Below are 16,646 nucleotides of genomic sequence, written 5' to 3'. Positions count from 1 at the left end.
GGTACGGTATTGTTAAATATCATATTGCACTTCTATCGCTAGTACTACGCTGGAGAGGTTGATAAATACCTCAATGCAGTCCCTTGCGATACACATATCACTAATGTACTTCTGTTTCGAGGCCAAAAGGCTCGGCTGTGCAGCTAGAACTAATTTCCGTTGATGGATACCTTCAACATAACAACAATAGTATACTATCCAGTTTAAATAAGCCGAGGTATAATGGTTGAGCAGAAAACAAGTATACTATACGAGGAAGGAATTTAGTGTTATTTGCGCAAATGTATTCGCTGGGCCATCGGACTCAGTTTTCCGTGACTCAAGGAAACACTACCAATAGAAGGGATCTCTCGTGTACCGCAAACTAAAGCCTATATATGAAAGCAAGCTCATCTTAGCTTCGCCAGTCCAGATCTGAAGCTGGTTACTAGACTCCAGCACCGCGGTGAGGTGTGAGCTTGATGCTGGAGACCTGGAGGTCATCAAAGATGACGACCAGGCACCTACTTGTCCAGCAGGATTTTTGGTGGACGGCACATTACTTCAGTGTCACCAGGTAGGGCTTGATCCTGAGGACAGATTGTTGCAGTGCTGACAGGTGGGAGCTGGGACTGAGTGCACATCGTTTCAGTGCCGACAACAGGGCTGACGCCAAGAGCACGTTGTTTCAGTGCTGACAGGTGGGAGAACAGGGTGGGGACACGTCGTTCCAGTGCCGACGGATGGTATTGAGGCTGAGGGCACGTCGTTTCGGTCCGTCGGAACCCGGTGTCTCTCATTGAGAACACTCATCTCCATCCAAATCCATTATATCTGCAGGAGAGTCCTGTGGAGATTCCTGGGGCTCCTCCTCTATGTCCTCCCGTGGTTCTTTGAGCTCTGGGGCCTGGTCTGGGTCTCTCGGCACGCCTGCCGAATTGCTCTGAGACGGTCGCTATCCGTCGGACCCTCTCGGGAAGGGCGGCGCTGATGCGCGGGGGCGGCAGGCCGGCCAGCATGGCGACGGTCACGCGGGCGAGAGGGAGCCGGGGAGCCCTTCCGTTGGCTATTAGCCTCGGGAGTCTCTTTTTCTATGTGTGCCGGGTTGAAGCAGTTGCGGTTATTGCAGAGATGCGATGCCTGCAAGCCCGCAGGAACATCCTGTCCATGGCCTGCGACGTATGCAATAATATGCATAGAGAATGCTGTTTGCGCATTGCGCCCGCTCTGACCGAGGTTCCGGGTCTGCTTTCTGAGGATCTGGCCATACCCATCATTGTTGGTGGCGCCAGTGAAATACCAACAGCCAGTAAAGGCATCAATCCGTCCAGCTTCTTCCGACTTGTGTCGTTGTATCTGTACTTCGAGTATGCACCGGTTCTGTCCGAAGACAGCCGGGTTATCAGAGGCGGCAGCAGACCGGATCTATGGAGTAACAGTCAGTTTCACCCAACATATCCTGCGAGATTCACAGGCTACTCGTACCGCGCTGAGGTAAATCCCCGCGTTGACATAAATCTCCCCGTAGGGGCAGTCAGCCGTCCTGTGATCCGTCTTTTTGCAGGGCTTGCAAAGCTCTACCTGCTATGAGGAGTGTGAGTTAGGATAGTATGACGCTGGAGTTGCTCGTGCGAAACTTACGCGCTTCTTGCCGATCACTGGCTTGTCCCTTGGGGGACGGCAACCACCGTTTCCCTTTCTGGGACGCTTTCCACCGGAGCCAGATGCCCCTTTCGGTGCATCAATAGATGCGTTTTGACCAGATCTGATCACCATACTCATTTTGAATTAGTGGGCTTGTTCAGCAATACTAACTTCTCGAGTTTTGGCAATGGGAAGAGAAAGGGAAGAAGAAAGAAGAGAGAAGAGAAGAGGAAGGAAAAAAATCTGTTACAACTGCTAGTGTTGCTCAGTGGTCATTCACCATCACCACATGTTCCCAATTGGGCTTGTTTGAAAGTCAACGGACAAGACCTTACCAACATCAAATATCTACGAAGCATTTATTCATGTCACTTCCAAGTAGCACCAGCCGCTGGCTCTCATCACCACTTCATAAACCGCCTTCAGTGCCTTGTCCTTGTCACCAATGTGGAGAAGGTGATGTTTTAATGCAAGGTGGATGACCTCCTCCTGAATCATCCAGAAAAGTCTTCTTTCCCAACAGCGCCCCATCAGCCATATTTGTATTCCGGATATTGAACCGTTCGACACCTTTAGCAAGTACCTTTCTCTGACTTACACCAATTCCTCCGTAGTGTAGGTCCTCAGTCATGTAGACAACAAACTATAAAGTTCCGCCGTGTACCCTCAAAGGAACCCTTCGTCTAATTTCCATTAAGCAAGGCCGCCACTTGAATTGCCGACGACCGTTGTATAACACTCCTCTACGGCCCCAGTACATCGTTCTTATCTGGACGCTTGCTTTCTGCTTGAAGGAGGTCTCAACAGTCTCACCTCCGCACCAGAATTAGTTAGACTGCCCGGAACCGGCATACATGTACATGCCCAAGCTAGCATTACTCAAAACCAAGGAAAATCAAGGGACGGAGGTAGGCTAGGCCTCTAAGGGTGATAGAAGGTAGTGCATGTCACGCGAATGTCACATGACTCCTGACTTTCTAAGTGTTGTTGTCCAAAGTCTCAAAACAAATCTTGTTGCCATCGTCTTCCCTCGACCTAACAACACCATGGAAGCTGACGAAGCCGCACCTGTGCAGCATTATCTGTTGACCCATCTCTCGACAGAGCTCATACTCTTCTTCCGTCGTTGAGCATGTCTCCAGGCAATCCCGAAAATCCTTGAATGCGGCACATCTTCTTCGCGTCGTAGAGGGTATTGGCCACAAATATTCTTTCGTACCTACCTTCCTCCGCTTTACAAACCAGGACTCTTATCATCTCCAAAGCAGCGAGCCAAAGAGATGCCCAAACTGCTGAGTCTACTCCCTTGGGGAAGTTATCGTCGGGATCGGACATTGCTACCAGCAGGCGAGTGAGCAATTCTGCTCGTTCATGGAGGGGTATGTTAGCTATCTCAATCTTCTTGGTGTCGCGGCTAACGTTCTCTTAGGGACCCGTCATTCCTGGGCCGTCGCCGCACTTTCAAATATTGGTGCATGCCATGCCTTCGCACTACTGCCAAAAACTGGGATTTTTAGGATCGACTCTTTGCGGTGGTCTGCATCATTGATAGCAATACGTCGACTTTCTGTGTTCGCTTGATGACATGACTAAGGCCGGAGGCCTGCAACTGGCAAAGTGAAGGGTGTGCTCATAGCCAAAACCACACGCCTCAAGAGTGAGACTGTTCATTGTCACTTTTACTGCGACTCACTTCACCTTGGGGCTATAATGAAGGCCACAAGTCATATGGACCACTCCTCGTGATGCTCCATCGTCCTCCTGATTGATTTAAACACAACCTACGTGAGTCTTGAAAAGTGGCAACTCGTTCCGGCGAATGGGCCAGGCCTGTCACACCAGCCTAAATTGACCAGCTCAGGGCGAACCCATAGCGCACCCACGAAGTGACAGCGACAGCGACATTCCACATGCTCTGTGAGCTGGTACGTCTCGATAACTTCCCTTTTCCGTTCATACGCTAATATTTATGTGGACCAGACAGCGGACATGGCCGGCGACGCCATTGATCTGTCGGCGATAATTGTGTTACAAAGCCTTTTTCGATCCCTGCCTTAACTGTACGGCTGCAATGCACGGAGATATGGCTGGGACTTCAACATTGACCAGGCGCCCTGTTCTCATCACGGGATTATCAGGAATAAGAAGACAGAGAAAGTACGTTTACGTGTCCTGATAAGCACATCTCGAGTCTTCTTTAATGTTTATTAGACTGCGCAGTCTGTTTGTCGAGGGTAACACCTCAACCCCCGCCGCCAGTGCCGCGGGCGCCACGCTCTATGCGAGTCAATTTTTATTGGTGCCAATTCCATGCCTGTCGCAATGTCGTCACTATAGGAAAGGGTCGGCACTTTCCTGCTGCCTTCCTGCGGCCCAATGAGTGTAAGCTCTTGGACTGTGATAAGGAACAGATCGATCTCTCCGCCACCACCCCGCTGACACTCCAGCAACTGCTCCTGAATGTTTTCAAGCTGGTTTTGCTTACAAGTAACGGGCTATATGACCGTGTCCGTGACCATGACCAGCAAAGTGAACATAGAGCACAAACGCCGAAGGCTCAGACCGAGAAAGGACCCGAGGGTCAGACGAGCGCCCCGCAGCAAAAGAAGAATTAGAGTCAAGCCTGTGGTGGAAACTATCAAGTCCAATCATTGACATCGTCTTCAGGACTCATGATCCAAATTTACTTTGGTAAAAACTGGTCCTAGTCTTCGTCCACTGGCCTATAGTCATGTGGCTCACCCAAATGTTCCTTGATGCGCTCAGCATCAAGTACGTCGCAGCCAGGGCGACGATGGGAGAGAAGGGAGTCAAGCTCCTAGTTGAGCAGGGCGTTGATTTCGAGACGGCAGCAAATCGAGGAATGACGCCGTGAAATTGGAAGTGGTAGAACCGAGAACCGCGTACAATCCGCAGACATCGAGTGACCAACATCGGACGGCTCTATAGCCCCTTCTTCGTGGCGGCGTATGGGCATGTCAAGGCTGCGCGTCTGTTGCAGAATCGAGGCGCCTGTGTTATCATTGACAACGCCCGCCGCGAGGCTGCCCAGCGCTTTACACGTTGGCGACTGATTGGGACGTACTCCTAGCCTCATATCACTATGGGCCGATGTTTGAGGCGTTCAATGGGTCTGGTGTCTTTTGCGTTGGTGGACTGTCTGAGCACTGGAAATGGCCGTGATACCAGGGACACCATGGACAGAAGCAAAGGGAAACAGGCGGCTGGGTGATTGTCAGGCCAAGACCTTGCTCTCCACCTCTGGCAAGAGGAACTAAATAACTACAACCCCCTATCCACACAGCGACGCGCTCCCGTCAAGAGCAGCCCGACAGAGCCAGCAACACAAACAAAACCAGCGCCATCGACTTCTTCGGCATCTACGGAGGCTGTCCGTGCGCATATCTGGCGATCTATCTTCCACGTCTTTATTGGATACGTTGAAAACCGTGGGTACAGAAGTACTCCCCGTTTACGCTAATATTCGGAGCCATCACAATGATTACCCCTCTCAACGACGCGGATCTGGTGTGGTATGATCGGTGCCAGCATCAATGGGTTACCTCCGGGCTGCTGTCTGACGACGAGTGCAGAATGATATATCCTGCAGCTTGTACCGGAAAGTCTGTGCGGCTCCTAAACCGACACGGCTATCCAAAGAACCAAAACACCCTCTACTTCAGTCTCACACCTCACTCTGGCATCAACGTGCTTTGGGGGCCGTCTTGGAAAACGTGTCCCTCCAACAACAACCGCCGACGAGCCAGGTGGGATTTGTTGCTAAGCCGTGCTTGTAGTTCTTATCGGGGGAGTGCATCAGGCTAAAGAAGGTTGATCAATTCGAGTCCACTATCGCGCCATCAACTCAGTCTAGCATTTGTTCTGTCAACAAGCTAGCATCTCAGTTTACCTAATGTGTAATGGATGCTGGGTCCTCGAAGCTTCTGGATGCTTTCGCCATTGGTTACCATCAGTGCTTCATTGCCGTTCAAGGAAAAAATCGTAGAGGCGGTAGAACGATATTGCAAGGTGGAACGTGTATCCACCTGCCACTGAAGTCTAAGGCGCTATATAGGTAAGCTCTGGGTGAAATACTGCTGTACATTTCCTTGCGTTCTTGCATTGACCTCGTGGCGAAGATCCGACGTTTGGACGTCAAGAATATGTGAGATAGAACTACAAAATCCGTGCAGTCCATGCTGTATGCCTAGCTTAGCCATCTTTCAGGGACTCAATTTCTTAGAACCGATTGATAGCACCACACTATGCCAGACAAAGCACGACTGTACACTCTAATGAAGGCTTGATGTTTCTTAGACATTGTATCAGCAATAGATCTTAATGTAGGCTCGCCAGAGTGGCCCGGCCATAGTTTACAGCAAGGATTAACCAAGGAATCGCTATCAAATAAAAATTGGTATACTGCAAACTAAGGACGTACCCAACAGCAAGCTGATCTCAGCTCCACAGTTGAAAACTGGTTGCAGGCACGCATATCAGCTCATGGCGAAAGCAAAAGACACAAGGCTTAAGACGCCTGTTAAAGCATGTATTATGGCAGGGCTCAACTGTTGATGCCCGTCTTCGAGGATTCAAGTTCTAATGTACTGGTGATGGGCTTCGCGCGTAGTGTTCTTCTCTTCGCCCTGGGGCGAACCAACCCTGCTCCCATTGCTCCTCCTGACCTCTCTTTCGCGCTGCTGAGCCTCCTCTTGCATCTGTTGTTGCAGGCGCTGCAGCCTGCTTGCGCTTGCAAGATCTCCCAAATCTCTGATGTCCGTGTCTCAGTAGACATGATCGTCAAGCCTGCTGACTGCTATCGTGTCGAACTGCCAGGCTGAGCCCTGAATACGAGCAGACTATCCGTCGACGAAACAGGTTCTGTGCGCACAACACACTCATAGAGAGGCTCTTCGTTGTAATGGGCAATAATGCAACCACGCTTGGGGTCCTTGGAGATCTCAGGTGCGTGTGCTGACTGGCCACTTTTGTAGGGAAACACTGGAAATCAGTATCGTGAAAACAATGAATTCCTTCGCTTTGTCTTTGGAAAGTTAGGCCACGCCTGACTGGTCAGGGTACACGATGTCTGGAAGATTCAAGAGTGAGTCTATGATTGTCAGAGGGGTACTGAGCATGAGGCCAGGCGTGCTAAACCAAGCTATGCTCTAGTCACAGCAATGCCATCATTCTACCACAGCTCGAGCAATGCTCCTAGCAAGTAGTTCGTCCTCGAGAGTCTCCCTCATAACGCGCAGACTCGTGGTCTAGATTTCTCTAGGACTGGATCGAGTAAGTTTTCCATTTGTGCCTGAATATTATTCACTGCACGTCTCACGATCAGGCCGCCTCGGCCAAAGTTGAGAGCATCCTCTAGATCCTGAAGCTGGGTGTCCGGAGATTTACCACTCATTCCTATCTCACCAATGAGAAAGCGGAGCCGCAGATATTCACGACGATCAGGAATGCTCCATCGCAGTCTAGCATGTGGACTTCATGGTATCCTGGGGTTACATTGCATATCAGTACCGCAAATGGTTGTGTCTGATGAACATCACTTAACACTGACTGGATCATTGTTAGTGAATATTGCATGATTGCATTACCGACGGAGTCCGTCCCTTGCCTGATTGCAAAGGACCGACGTCGATGGCGCGACCAGCTGAGCATTGATAAAAAGGCGACTAGCCATCTCTTCGTCTGGAACCACCAACGCCATTTCGTCGCAGGTCAAGATGTGTATGTTCATCCGGCCTGTTGTCTAGCTATACTGACAAGAGCAGCTTTACCAGGTGATACCATTACCAGCAACACGATAACCTCCGGGTTGACTGAAGCCAAAGGCGACCTCGAAAAGCACGAACTATGAAATTACAGCCACCTCTACGGAAACAGACGACTACCCTGCTCCCACAGAAGAAGAAAAGACATCGCTGCGCAGAGTCCCTGCGAGCCTCCCTCTGGTATCCTTTTCGCTGTGTATTGTCGAGTTCGCGGAGCGTGCATCCTACTACGGCGCCAAGAATATCTTTTCCAATTTCATCCAATTTCCTCTTCCAAAGGGTATACTCCCTTTATTCTTTACGACAGGGCAGATGGTAACCAAAGACAGGTGGAAATGGAGCTGGTGCTCCCCCGAGGGGCACACAGGAGACGGCCGGTGCGTTAGGAATGGGTCTGCAGGCTAGCTCAGGGCTTGTCCTTCTGTTTTCCTTCTTAGCCTATGTCCTGCCTATTCTCGGTGGATGGTAAGATACTGCTCCTTTTTGGTCGACTCATCTGACAGTACAGGTGGGCCGACGTCTACGTGGGCCGCTACAAGGCAATCTGTGTCGGTGTAGCAATCTGCGGCATCGCACATATAATCCAGATAATCGGCGCCATACCATCCGTCCTCCAAAAAGGTCCAGCGCACGCCGCCCCTCCGTTCATAATCGGCCTTCTTCTTCTGGCGCTCGGAGCCGGAATCTTCAAGCCCAACATCGCACCCACCATCCTCGACCAGAATCGCCAGAAGAAGCAGTACACCAAGGTTCTGAAGACGGGAGAGAAGGTCATTGTGGATCCGGAGTTGACCACCACGCGAACGATGCTGATCTTCTACGCGTTTGTGAACATCGGGGCGTTCTATATGCTTCCCACTGCGTACGTGGAGAAGTACGTTGGGTTCTGGTTGTCGTGGGTACTGGCTGGAGCGATATACTTTCTTCTCCCGGTCGTGTTGGCATTGGTGTATAAGAAGACGTACAAGCAGCCTCCAAGCGGCAGTTCAGATCTCACCAAGGCTATGAAGATCGTCTCGACTGCTCTCCGTCGCAACAAGTACCGCGTCTGGAAGAAGGATTTCTTCAACGCCGCTAAGTCTAGCGTGCTCGCCGCTGAGGGGATCCAGGTAGATTGGAACGAGAAGCTGGTCGACGATGTGCGACGCACGTTGGGTGAGTTAACTCCCTGGCACTTTGCTTGAACTACCCTAACCACCACACAGTGGCCACCGAAGTCTTCTTCTACTTCCCCATCTGGATCCTCAACGACGGGGGCATCGGCTCCGTCTCCACCAACCAAGGCGCCTCAATGACCACCAACGGCGCCCCCAACGATCTCCTCACCAATTTCAACGCCTTGACAATCATCGTCACAATTCCACTCCTCAGCCACGTCGTCTATCCCGCTCTCGCTCGGAACCGGATTCCCTTCGGCCCAGCAAGCCGGATCGTCTTTGGATTCATCCTCGCGACCATCTCCAGCGTCATCGCAGCGGTAGTCCAGTGGCGCGTTTACGAGACCTCACCCTGTGGCTACCAAGCCTCGACGTGCGACGGCGTCAGCCCACTGAGTATCTGGTGGCAGATCCCGAACATGGTGCTGGGTGCTCTGTCGGAGTGTTTCTGCAATGTGACGGCGTATGAGCTGGCGTATTCGCGGGCGCCGCCGAGTATGCGCGGCCTAGTCACGGCTATCTTTCTGTTTACGCATGCGTTGTCCAGTGCGATAGGGGAGATATTGATTCCGGCGACGAAGGACCCGTGGCTGATTTGGATCTGGGCCGCGCCGGGTATTGCGTTGGCTGTGCAGACGGTGGTCTTCTGGTGGCGGTTCGGGCATTTGAATGATGAGGAGTTTATGACGGATGAGAAGGATTATCAGTAGGGATATAAACTTCCCCACGCCTTGCAGGTGTAAGCTCGAAAATGCACAGCTCATCGATTACTGAGAATCAAAATAAATAATGAACTTCCTCAAATAACTCATCCTCTCGCCGCAGAACACCAGACTCTTTCCCCAGCAATCCTGAACAAGTCACCTTCCATGTCCAAACACCCACTAAACGAGATACCAAACATTACAACAAGTTCTTCCCATCATACTCCTTAACCTTCAACGCCTTGATATCAATCCCGTGAATCGTGCGTACCTACACACTCAGCATTGCCTCCTACACGGCCAAGGACGCACCTACATTGATCCCCGTAGGCCGATCTTCACCAGGAAGAGCCGACTGAGCATACATGCTCGTCCCACAGGTCCGGCAGAAGTAATGGGGGTAATTGCGCGATGCGAAGCGGTATGCCTGCCTCTGTTAGTCCGCATTCCAGGCGCCAGGAACGGAGCGTATACCGTTACTGCGTCCTTGTCCGTCTCAAAGGTGACCTCTGAGGTGGGGACGAAGGTGAGCATGTAGCCGTTGATGTGGCAGATGGAGCCTAAGTGTGTCAGCTGGAGGGACAAGGACAAGATCAGGCATCGTACAGTTGCATGAGACAACGTCCGTTTCTTCGATTGGAGAGGATGTGGAGAAGGAGAGTTTGACGTTGCCGCAGTGGCAGTTTGCGGAGTAGGACTTTTGGTCTGACATTGTGAGCGTCGTTGTCTGTTGGTTGTGTCTTGATGCGGGAACGGGAGATGCGACTATTTATTGGCATATTGTGTCTTCACAGTTTATATGTAGCCGCTGAGTTGGTGGTTGGGAACGCCAGAGTCAACAGTTTCTCCGGATTGTCTCAGCCACCTTGTCATACGAGTCTTATGAAACGTATCCCCGGCTACCTTAGACTCCTTGAATACGGGGTTATGACTCAATTCTAATAGGACGGACGCATTCGATTACCTGTCTGGGATACGTTGCCAGTTGATTCATCAACTTAGCTATGGTAACGACTCGCACTATGCAGATATGGCTTGCCATCGGTCAGCAGGCGTCGATGCATGTTAGCCAGGTTTGGCGACCAGTATTTCCACCTGGAGACTATGGCATCGATGAGGACTCAACAGGCGGGAGCTGGCCACGGGCATTCTACAAGTAGATCATTCAACAACGTAGGTGTCAGCGCTGAAGACATAATGGCGACAGTTAAGCAGTATGATAGGAGTACTTACAGAAGAGGAACCAGACTTAGAAGCGTCTGCCCACAGATGCTTGGCTGCATGAAGAGCAGCGGGGGTCTGGGACATTTAATAGTCAACATGCTATCTGTCTTCGCGGTGTCAACACGACATCTCTGTGAGGACTTACCTTTCCAGAAATGAGTATATCTGCATGTAAAATGGTGGCTGGTAACTTCCCTACAAGACCACACATAGATGGTGGAAATTCTATAGTGTTTAAGCTTACTCCCTGATATTAAGCAGCATTAAATCTTATTAATAATAGCAAACAATGGAAGCTGAATAGAAACGCCAAAAATAAAACAACATCTGAATAACATCAAACAATACCCTGCACCATCGCGATGACTGATGGGAATCAAAGCAATCGCCAGCGTCTCAGCAGCTCAAAGCCCTTTAAATGATGTTGAATTCCATTGACAAATAATCACCAGTCACAAAGACCTTTGATGTAACATTTCGGCTTAACAAGGTCCAGGACGAACCTTCATTGCCTTCTGTTACCTTTGGGAGTCGATGCACGCAAAGCGCATTTGAGTGTATCCGGGTACTTGGAGTAAGAGTGATCCCAAGATCATTCAACTGTGTCGAACACCCTTCATCCAAGTTAACGCCACCGCGGAGGTATTCTTGCATTCGTGGACACCAGTAGTGTTGCATGAATTGCACGAGCGATATGGCGAGGCCCTGGTACTGCTTCAAGAAACCTGTTACAATGTGGTTGAGCACCTCAATGATCTCTGCCTCCTCATCACAGATCCTCTCTGCTTCATGTGGATCAAATGGCTTCAGTATATGTAGGCCTGAATTCCAAAAGCTAAATGACCTGCAACACGTATGGGTGAGTTCCAGGTCTTTGAATGTTGCCAATCGTATGACGGTCTCTGCTGTCTCAAGGGTCTTAGGAGCTAGCTCAAGGAGCTTGGGAAGAGCCATTGGTAATTTCGCTGCTGCTGATGCTGACCATGGTGAGAACAACGCTCTAATTGCGATAGACAGTGGTGTGCATCCGCCTTCTCGCGAACAGGGACACTCGCAGGCGTCGTGCAAACCTGTTGTAAAGGCTCCTCTGAGAAAGTCAATTATCTCCAGACCCAGAATAAACGATTTCGAGGTGTCCGGTAGACCCGAAGAGTGATTATAAGACAGGTGCCTTCCAATTTGATGGTTCCGTATGACGCGATTGGTTATGACGTGCATGGCGGATGTCGATGTCCCGGGTAAGCAAGCGGTTATATCAGCACCCTTGGACACCAGCCAGTCTGCCCGTTGGATCAGCGAGTCGGCAGGCAAGCGGAATGAGGCGAGCATCAAGGGACTATATCCAGCGGAATCGAGGGTATCAACATCCACAAAACCAGCATCGTACAGCCGATCCATAAGATCTCGGTCTAGTTGCCATTGATGGAATATGCTGCCATACGGTGGTCTTACATCTCCTCCGTGCAAGCTTCGCGGGTCCATGCTCGTATTCATTGGAATGCCTGCGTCGCAAAGGGCGTCAAAAATCATTGGGGCGTTTGCATCTGGGAGCACATCTCGAGAGAATAAATGCTCGGGTAGTGCTACTAATTCCAGCTGACGTAGTGCTTGACGCCGTCGTATCAACTCGTTCACCAGGAGTCGAGATACGAATGGCCCGACCGATATGATTCGGCTGGAGCGGGGCACCTGCGCAGAGGAAGACGAGTACAGAGGCTGCACAGTTAGAGAGTATCACCCAGCTAAGCGGATTGGAACACGAATCCATGTATTCGTTCCCTTTGCCGTCTTTGGTCATATCTGCACCTGCATCCAGGAGGATCTTGATACCGGCCGGCCACCCACTAGCGAGCTGCAAGGCTGTGTAGTCACCAATAATGTGATCACCGGAGAGCTGGTCAGATCCCACTAGGCTAACCAATTCACGCTCTGCCTCTTGGAAGATTACTAGAGCAGGATAGGACAGAGAGACAGCTTCCCGGATTAGCGCACGCTCAATACATGATTCAAGATATGCCTCTACACGTACCTTCGGGGTGATGAAGAATTATGTATCGAATTAGTGGTCTGTTCCACGGCTGCAGCGAGTTGTCTGTAATATAACATCCAGCATTGGCCATGTCGGATATGAGGGGATGTAATACTGGCTTCGGCGGGTATGCTCTCAAAAAGCAGTCCAGAGCTGTCAGATTCGTGTCAGTCGAAATGTCCGTCGGTACGCCCTCTCGAACCAGAAAATTGATTGCTTGATGCAGCTTGCTAAAGTCGGTTTTCTGGAATATGCGGATGAAGAAAGGATGGGATATCAACTGCGTTTTTCTGGATGAGTGCGATTTCTGCTGCAGTTTCTGGAGTACCTACATGTAACGTGGTTTCCCCTTTCTCAGATACATCTGTAGGTCTAGCCTTTCCCGATCCATATAACGACTTCAGCGTTGGCAAAAGATCTCCCTTCCAAACGCGCATAAGACCTATCTTTCTGAAGTCTCGAAAGCACCTGTAGGCAATCATAGGGCTGATGGCGCACCCCCCAGCGCCTTTGGTAATGGCGAGCGAAACAGACAAACTGAGCTGTAGTAATTTGTTGCAAATCTGAAAACTTTTGTTGAGGATCAGGCGATCAGTTGATTTTCCACGTTGCACATCCTGCAGAAATTTGCGCTTGTTTCCTATAGCATGGGCAGATATTGTATGCCTTCCGGAATTATTGCTATTCAGGCCATTCAATGTTTTCAAAAGATGTTGCCTATCGTCATGCAGGGAACGCAATAGGCTTGGCGGAACCATGTAGTGCTGATTGTGAACATCTATCAACAGCGATTCCTGTGGCTGTATGTAAGAGCAAGCACCAATAACGTAGTCTGCAACCTTGTACTGACCAGGCGCTGAAGTTGAGTTTGTTGCTCTGCCAGTTGATCCCGAATGTCTAAGCTCAGTGCTGAGTTCGTTGCAACATCATCAAGCAAGCGGGCCCCTTGATGTACCTGCAGTCTTTGGTAGAAGTTAGAGAGCTTCGAGGCCACAGCCAAAGAGTAATTAGAACCCACATATTCAGCGCTGTGTCGATGTTCCCTTGCAGGCTGTCAATCATGCTTGTTATGTCCGCTAAAGTCCGCTTTTCAAAGGCGTAGAGCACCTTCCGTTTGAGTCCTCGGACTGTTTCGCCCGCCAGTTGCTGAGTTGCTGCCGTGGGAAGTTTGGCCCTTAGCTTCTCGAGCTTCTCCATCGTGACCTTGCTACCGTCCAATAGATCAGCGACTTGCCTTCGGAAAACGGTATCGACGGCGCTCGTTATGTGAAGAACATGGTCCAGATGCGTCAGCGTGTTGGCCAATCCGGTCGCTTTGTTGCGAAGGTCCTCCATATCCTCTCCATACCCCTTACAAGCGCCACAAAACAAAACTATTCCTTGTGCCACTTGCAGGCCAAGGGAAATAATACCAGCAGCGCTGGCAGCAACTGATAGGGGGTCGGACATTGCAATTCAATGTCGATGAAGCAGGGAAAGTAAACAGAGTGCGAGATTCGGGAGGGAAGGCCGTGGGCTTTATCCATGAAACAGCAAGGCTGAAAAGAGGGTGTGGCTGTAAAAAAGACAGTCTGCACAATGTTCTGTTGCAACATGAGGATATGGGTTTCAGACAATGTTCAATGAGAAGGGAAACAAGAGTTGTTGATAGTTGGCGTTTCCCCCGGCGATGGATAAGCAAACAACAACTGCAACTCACATGGTTGCACATTACGCCTAGAGCAGCACGCCATAAACGGTTCATACCTTAATGATTAAATTTTAAAGACCACTTTGCAACAGAATGGCAGCGTCATGTTAAGTTGACAACGCACAGGAATTTCACTAATGGACAGCGTGACCTATATATCCTTCCGCGCATGCTTACTATATCTCTTCCTCAGCATGGCCCCAGTCTATCCATGTTAGTATACGCTTGTAGAATAGAAGACATATACTCACCTTCATCAAAACAAACGGAATGGGTATGAACGCAATGGACAAAAACGCCAGGGTGGAACTTGCCCACCCCACCCCAAGGTTTTGATACATTGCCGTCGCAAACAAGGGAAATCCCGCACTGAAAGCTGACCGGAAGAGATCGTTCCCCGCAAGCACAGACGCCGCATACGCTGGATACGCGTCGGGAAGATAATTCAGAATCGGGTTGAATAGAAGGAACGCACCGACTGCGAAGAACCCGGAGCCGATGATAGGCATGATCCAGTGGATTTCCGGTCGTGCACTCCAGCCGAACCAGAACAGACAGATTGGGATAAAACAAGCGCCAACGACGGCAGGTCCAAGTCGAGCTTCCGGTGGGACATTGCCGTTTTCGTCGAATTGAGGCTCGAGGTACCTGTGCATCCACCAGTAGTACGGAATTGTCAGGAGAGCTCCTACGAGGATACCGAGGAAAGCAAGGCCTAGCTGGCCGAGATTGAAGTGGTAGATCTCCGTAAAGACGATGGGGAAGGATTCGAACCAAACGTAGAGAAGGCCGTAGATGAGTGCGATGTAGAGATTGAGGAGGAAGACCATCGGCTCCGTGAAGTTGAGGGTAAATGGTCTGACCAAAACAATCATGAGGATCTCTCATCCTGCAAGACCTTCACTTTCAATCTCCGGCTCGCACTTCAGGTTCTCTCGTCCGGTCAGTTGGCGTAGTCGGCGTGCGCGTCGATACAGGATATTCGCTGACGATGTCTCCGGGAGGAAGAACAGCAACATGAGGAGTGAGAATCCCGACAACCACATCAATTCCCAGATAGTCCATCGCCGGCCTTTTGCCTGTGCTGCGAATCCTCCGACCAATGGTCCCATGACAGGACCACACTGAGGCCCCAGACGCCAATTGCATAGGCACGCTTTGCTGGGCTGAACATGTCCGCAAGTGTAGCACCGCCCTGCTTATATTAGCTCCCGTCCCTATCGACTACAAGGTTCCATACCGTAGCGAGAGCAGGCGATCCAAAGAATCCAGTCAGAAATTGAAGTGCAAGCAGAGTCCCTAGATTTCCGGCCAAGGCTGTCGGGACCTGTAACACAACAAATACAGCCAGGGTGAAGATATAAACTGGATTCCGTCCTATGTAAGGGACTTCACTCATGGGTGACCAGAGCAGCGGGCCTAGCCCGTATCCTGCAACAAACAAGGTCAAGCCCAGTGTTGCGGCCACATGGCTGACTTGAAAATCCTGCACCACAGTGAGGATTCCAGGAGTATAAATCGCACTTCCAATGTAGACACTGAAGGTCAACAGACAGATTTCGAATGTGACAAAGACCTTCTTGGCCAGTGGCCAGTTTTGAGGATTCTACCGCGTCATCAGCATCAATGACTACAATGACATAGGGTGGACTGCAAACCTCTGAATCATTTTTATCACACCAGTCAATGACATTGGCATCTTCTCCATGCTCAGGATTGATTCGCACACCCGTGAGGCCTTGAAATCGATGTCCATGATGCTCCCACGCCGAGGACGGAATCGCCGGCACTGATGCCGTGTTGGCAAACACATCCTCATCTGGAACATTATCTCCATCGGTGCGACCGGTTCAGGCCATGCGAGCTGATTTCTCGGGGTTGACGTATCGCTGCCATAGTGACGGGTCCTTTTCCTCCGCATACTTGAAGAATCGGCCCTTGGTGAGGAGTCGAATGGCATGGCCAGCGACCGAGTCTCGCATGAGCGTGGTCATACTGCCTAATTTCCCGACAATGTGCAAATTTCTCATTGTTCTAGCACGTTGTCATCCATAGGGCAGTATTAGTATCATCGCGAGCGCGAAAAGTCGATGACGTAGGAAGGGGCGATGCTCCCATTCCTTTCCTGTTCCAGCAAACGCGACAGCAATGGATGCTTGGAGGACGATCTCGTCTGGACAATGTTGCCTTCTGAACTGAATTACGTTTTGGCCTCCGTGTTCCAGGGTGTTCCAGGGTCCAGAAGTCTCGTCGTGACGGCGATAAGGGAGTTCGGCATATTAATGATTTGGCGAATCTCCGCATCAGCATTCTTCAGCCCTTTGAGGGAACCAAATCCGACATCCGCTGACATACACAAAATATCTAGTTACGTCAAAAATCACCGAACTCGCATGAAACACACAGTGTCGAAGGGGAGCCAGAGGAATGACGGGA

At 50.5% G+C, this 16,646-nt stretch overlaps 5 protein-coding genes across 5 annotated transcripts; 2 read left to right on the top strand and 3 right to left on the bottom strand.

Annotated features, from left to right (window-relative positions):
* Positions 1-852: 852 nt before the first annotated feature.
* On the bottom strand, positions 853-1,761 carry Aspvir_003284 (uncharacterized protein; the record flags this gene model as incomplete). The annotated part of the gene is made up of 3 exons (XM_043274869.1): positions 853-1,404; positions 1,465-1,563; positions 1,621-1,761. 3 exons carry the CDS (start codon positions 1,759-1,761, stop codon positions 853-855), a joined length of 792 nt encoding a protein of 263 aa, XP_043130804.1.
* Positions 1,762-4,354: 2,593 nt separating this feature from the next.
* On the top strand, positions 4,355-4,714 carry Aspvir_003283 (uncharacterized protein; the record flags this gene model as incomplete). The annotated part of the gene is made up of 2 exons (XM_043274868.1): positions 4,355-4,456; positions 4,514-4,714. 2 exons carry the CDS (start codon positions 4,355-4,357, stop codon positions 4,712-4,714), a joined length of 303 nt encoding a protein of 100 aa, XP_043130803.1.
* Positions 4,715-7,358: 2,644 nt separating this feature from the next.
* Positions 7,359-9,273, top strand: Aspvir_003282 (putative MFS peptide transporter; the record flags this gene model as incomplete). Its single annotated transcript, XM_043274867.1, has 5 exons — positions 7,359-7,362; positions 7,501-7,686; positions 7,736-7,871; positions 7,915-8,561; positions 8,612-9,273. 5 exons carry the CDS (start codon positions 7,359-7,361, stop codon positions 9,271-9,273), a joined length of 1,635 nt encoding a protein of 544 aa, XP_043130802.1.
* Positions 9,274-9,466: 193 nt separating this feature from the next.
* Positions 9,467-9,979, bottom strand: Aspvir_003281 (GFA family protein; the record flags this gene model as incomplete). The annotated part of the gene is made up of 4 exons (XM_043274866.1): positions 9,467-9,538; positions 9,584-9,694; positions 9,742-9,827; positions 9,874-9,979. 4 exons carry the CDS (start codon positions 9,977-9,979, stop codon positions 9,467-9,469), a joined length of 375 nt encoding a protein of 124 aa, XP_043130801.1.
* A 926-nt stretch (positions 9,980-10,905) lies between these two features.
* Aspvir_003280 (uncharacterized protein) lies at positions 10,906-16,204 on the bottom strand (the record flags this gene model as incomplete). Its single annotated transcript, XM_043274865.1, has 8 exons — positions 10,906-12,207; positions 13,371-13,482; positions 13,539-13,870; positions 14,462-15,068; positions 15,135-15,376; positions 15,451-15,816; positions 15,869-16,024; positions 16,094-16,204. 8 exons carry the CDS (start codon positions 16,202-16,204, stop codon positions 10,906-10,908), a joined length of 3,228 nt encoding a protein of 1,075 aa, XP_043130800.1.
* Positions 16,205-16,646: the final 442 nt, after the last annotated feature.

This window comes from Aspergillus viridinutans, assembly GCF_018404265.1.
Source record: "Aspergillus viridinutans IFM 47045 DNA, scaffold_14, whole genome shotgun sequence".
Taxonomy (NCBI): domain Eukaryota; kingdom Fungi; phylum Ascomycota; class Eurotiomycetes; order Eurotiales; family Aspergillaceae; genus Aspergillus; species Aspergillus viridinutans.
The sequence above is the reverse complement of the archived record's forward strand: the minus strand, read 5'-3'. Positions and strand labels throughout refer to the sequence as shown.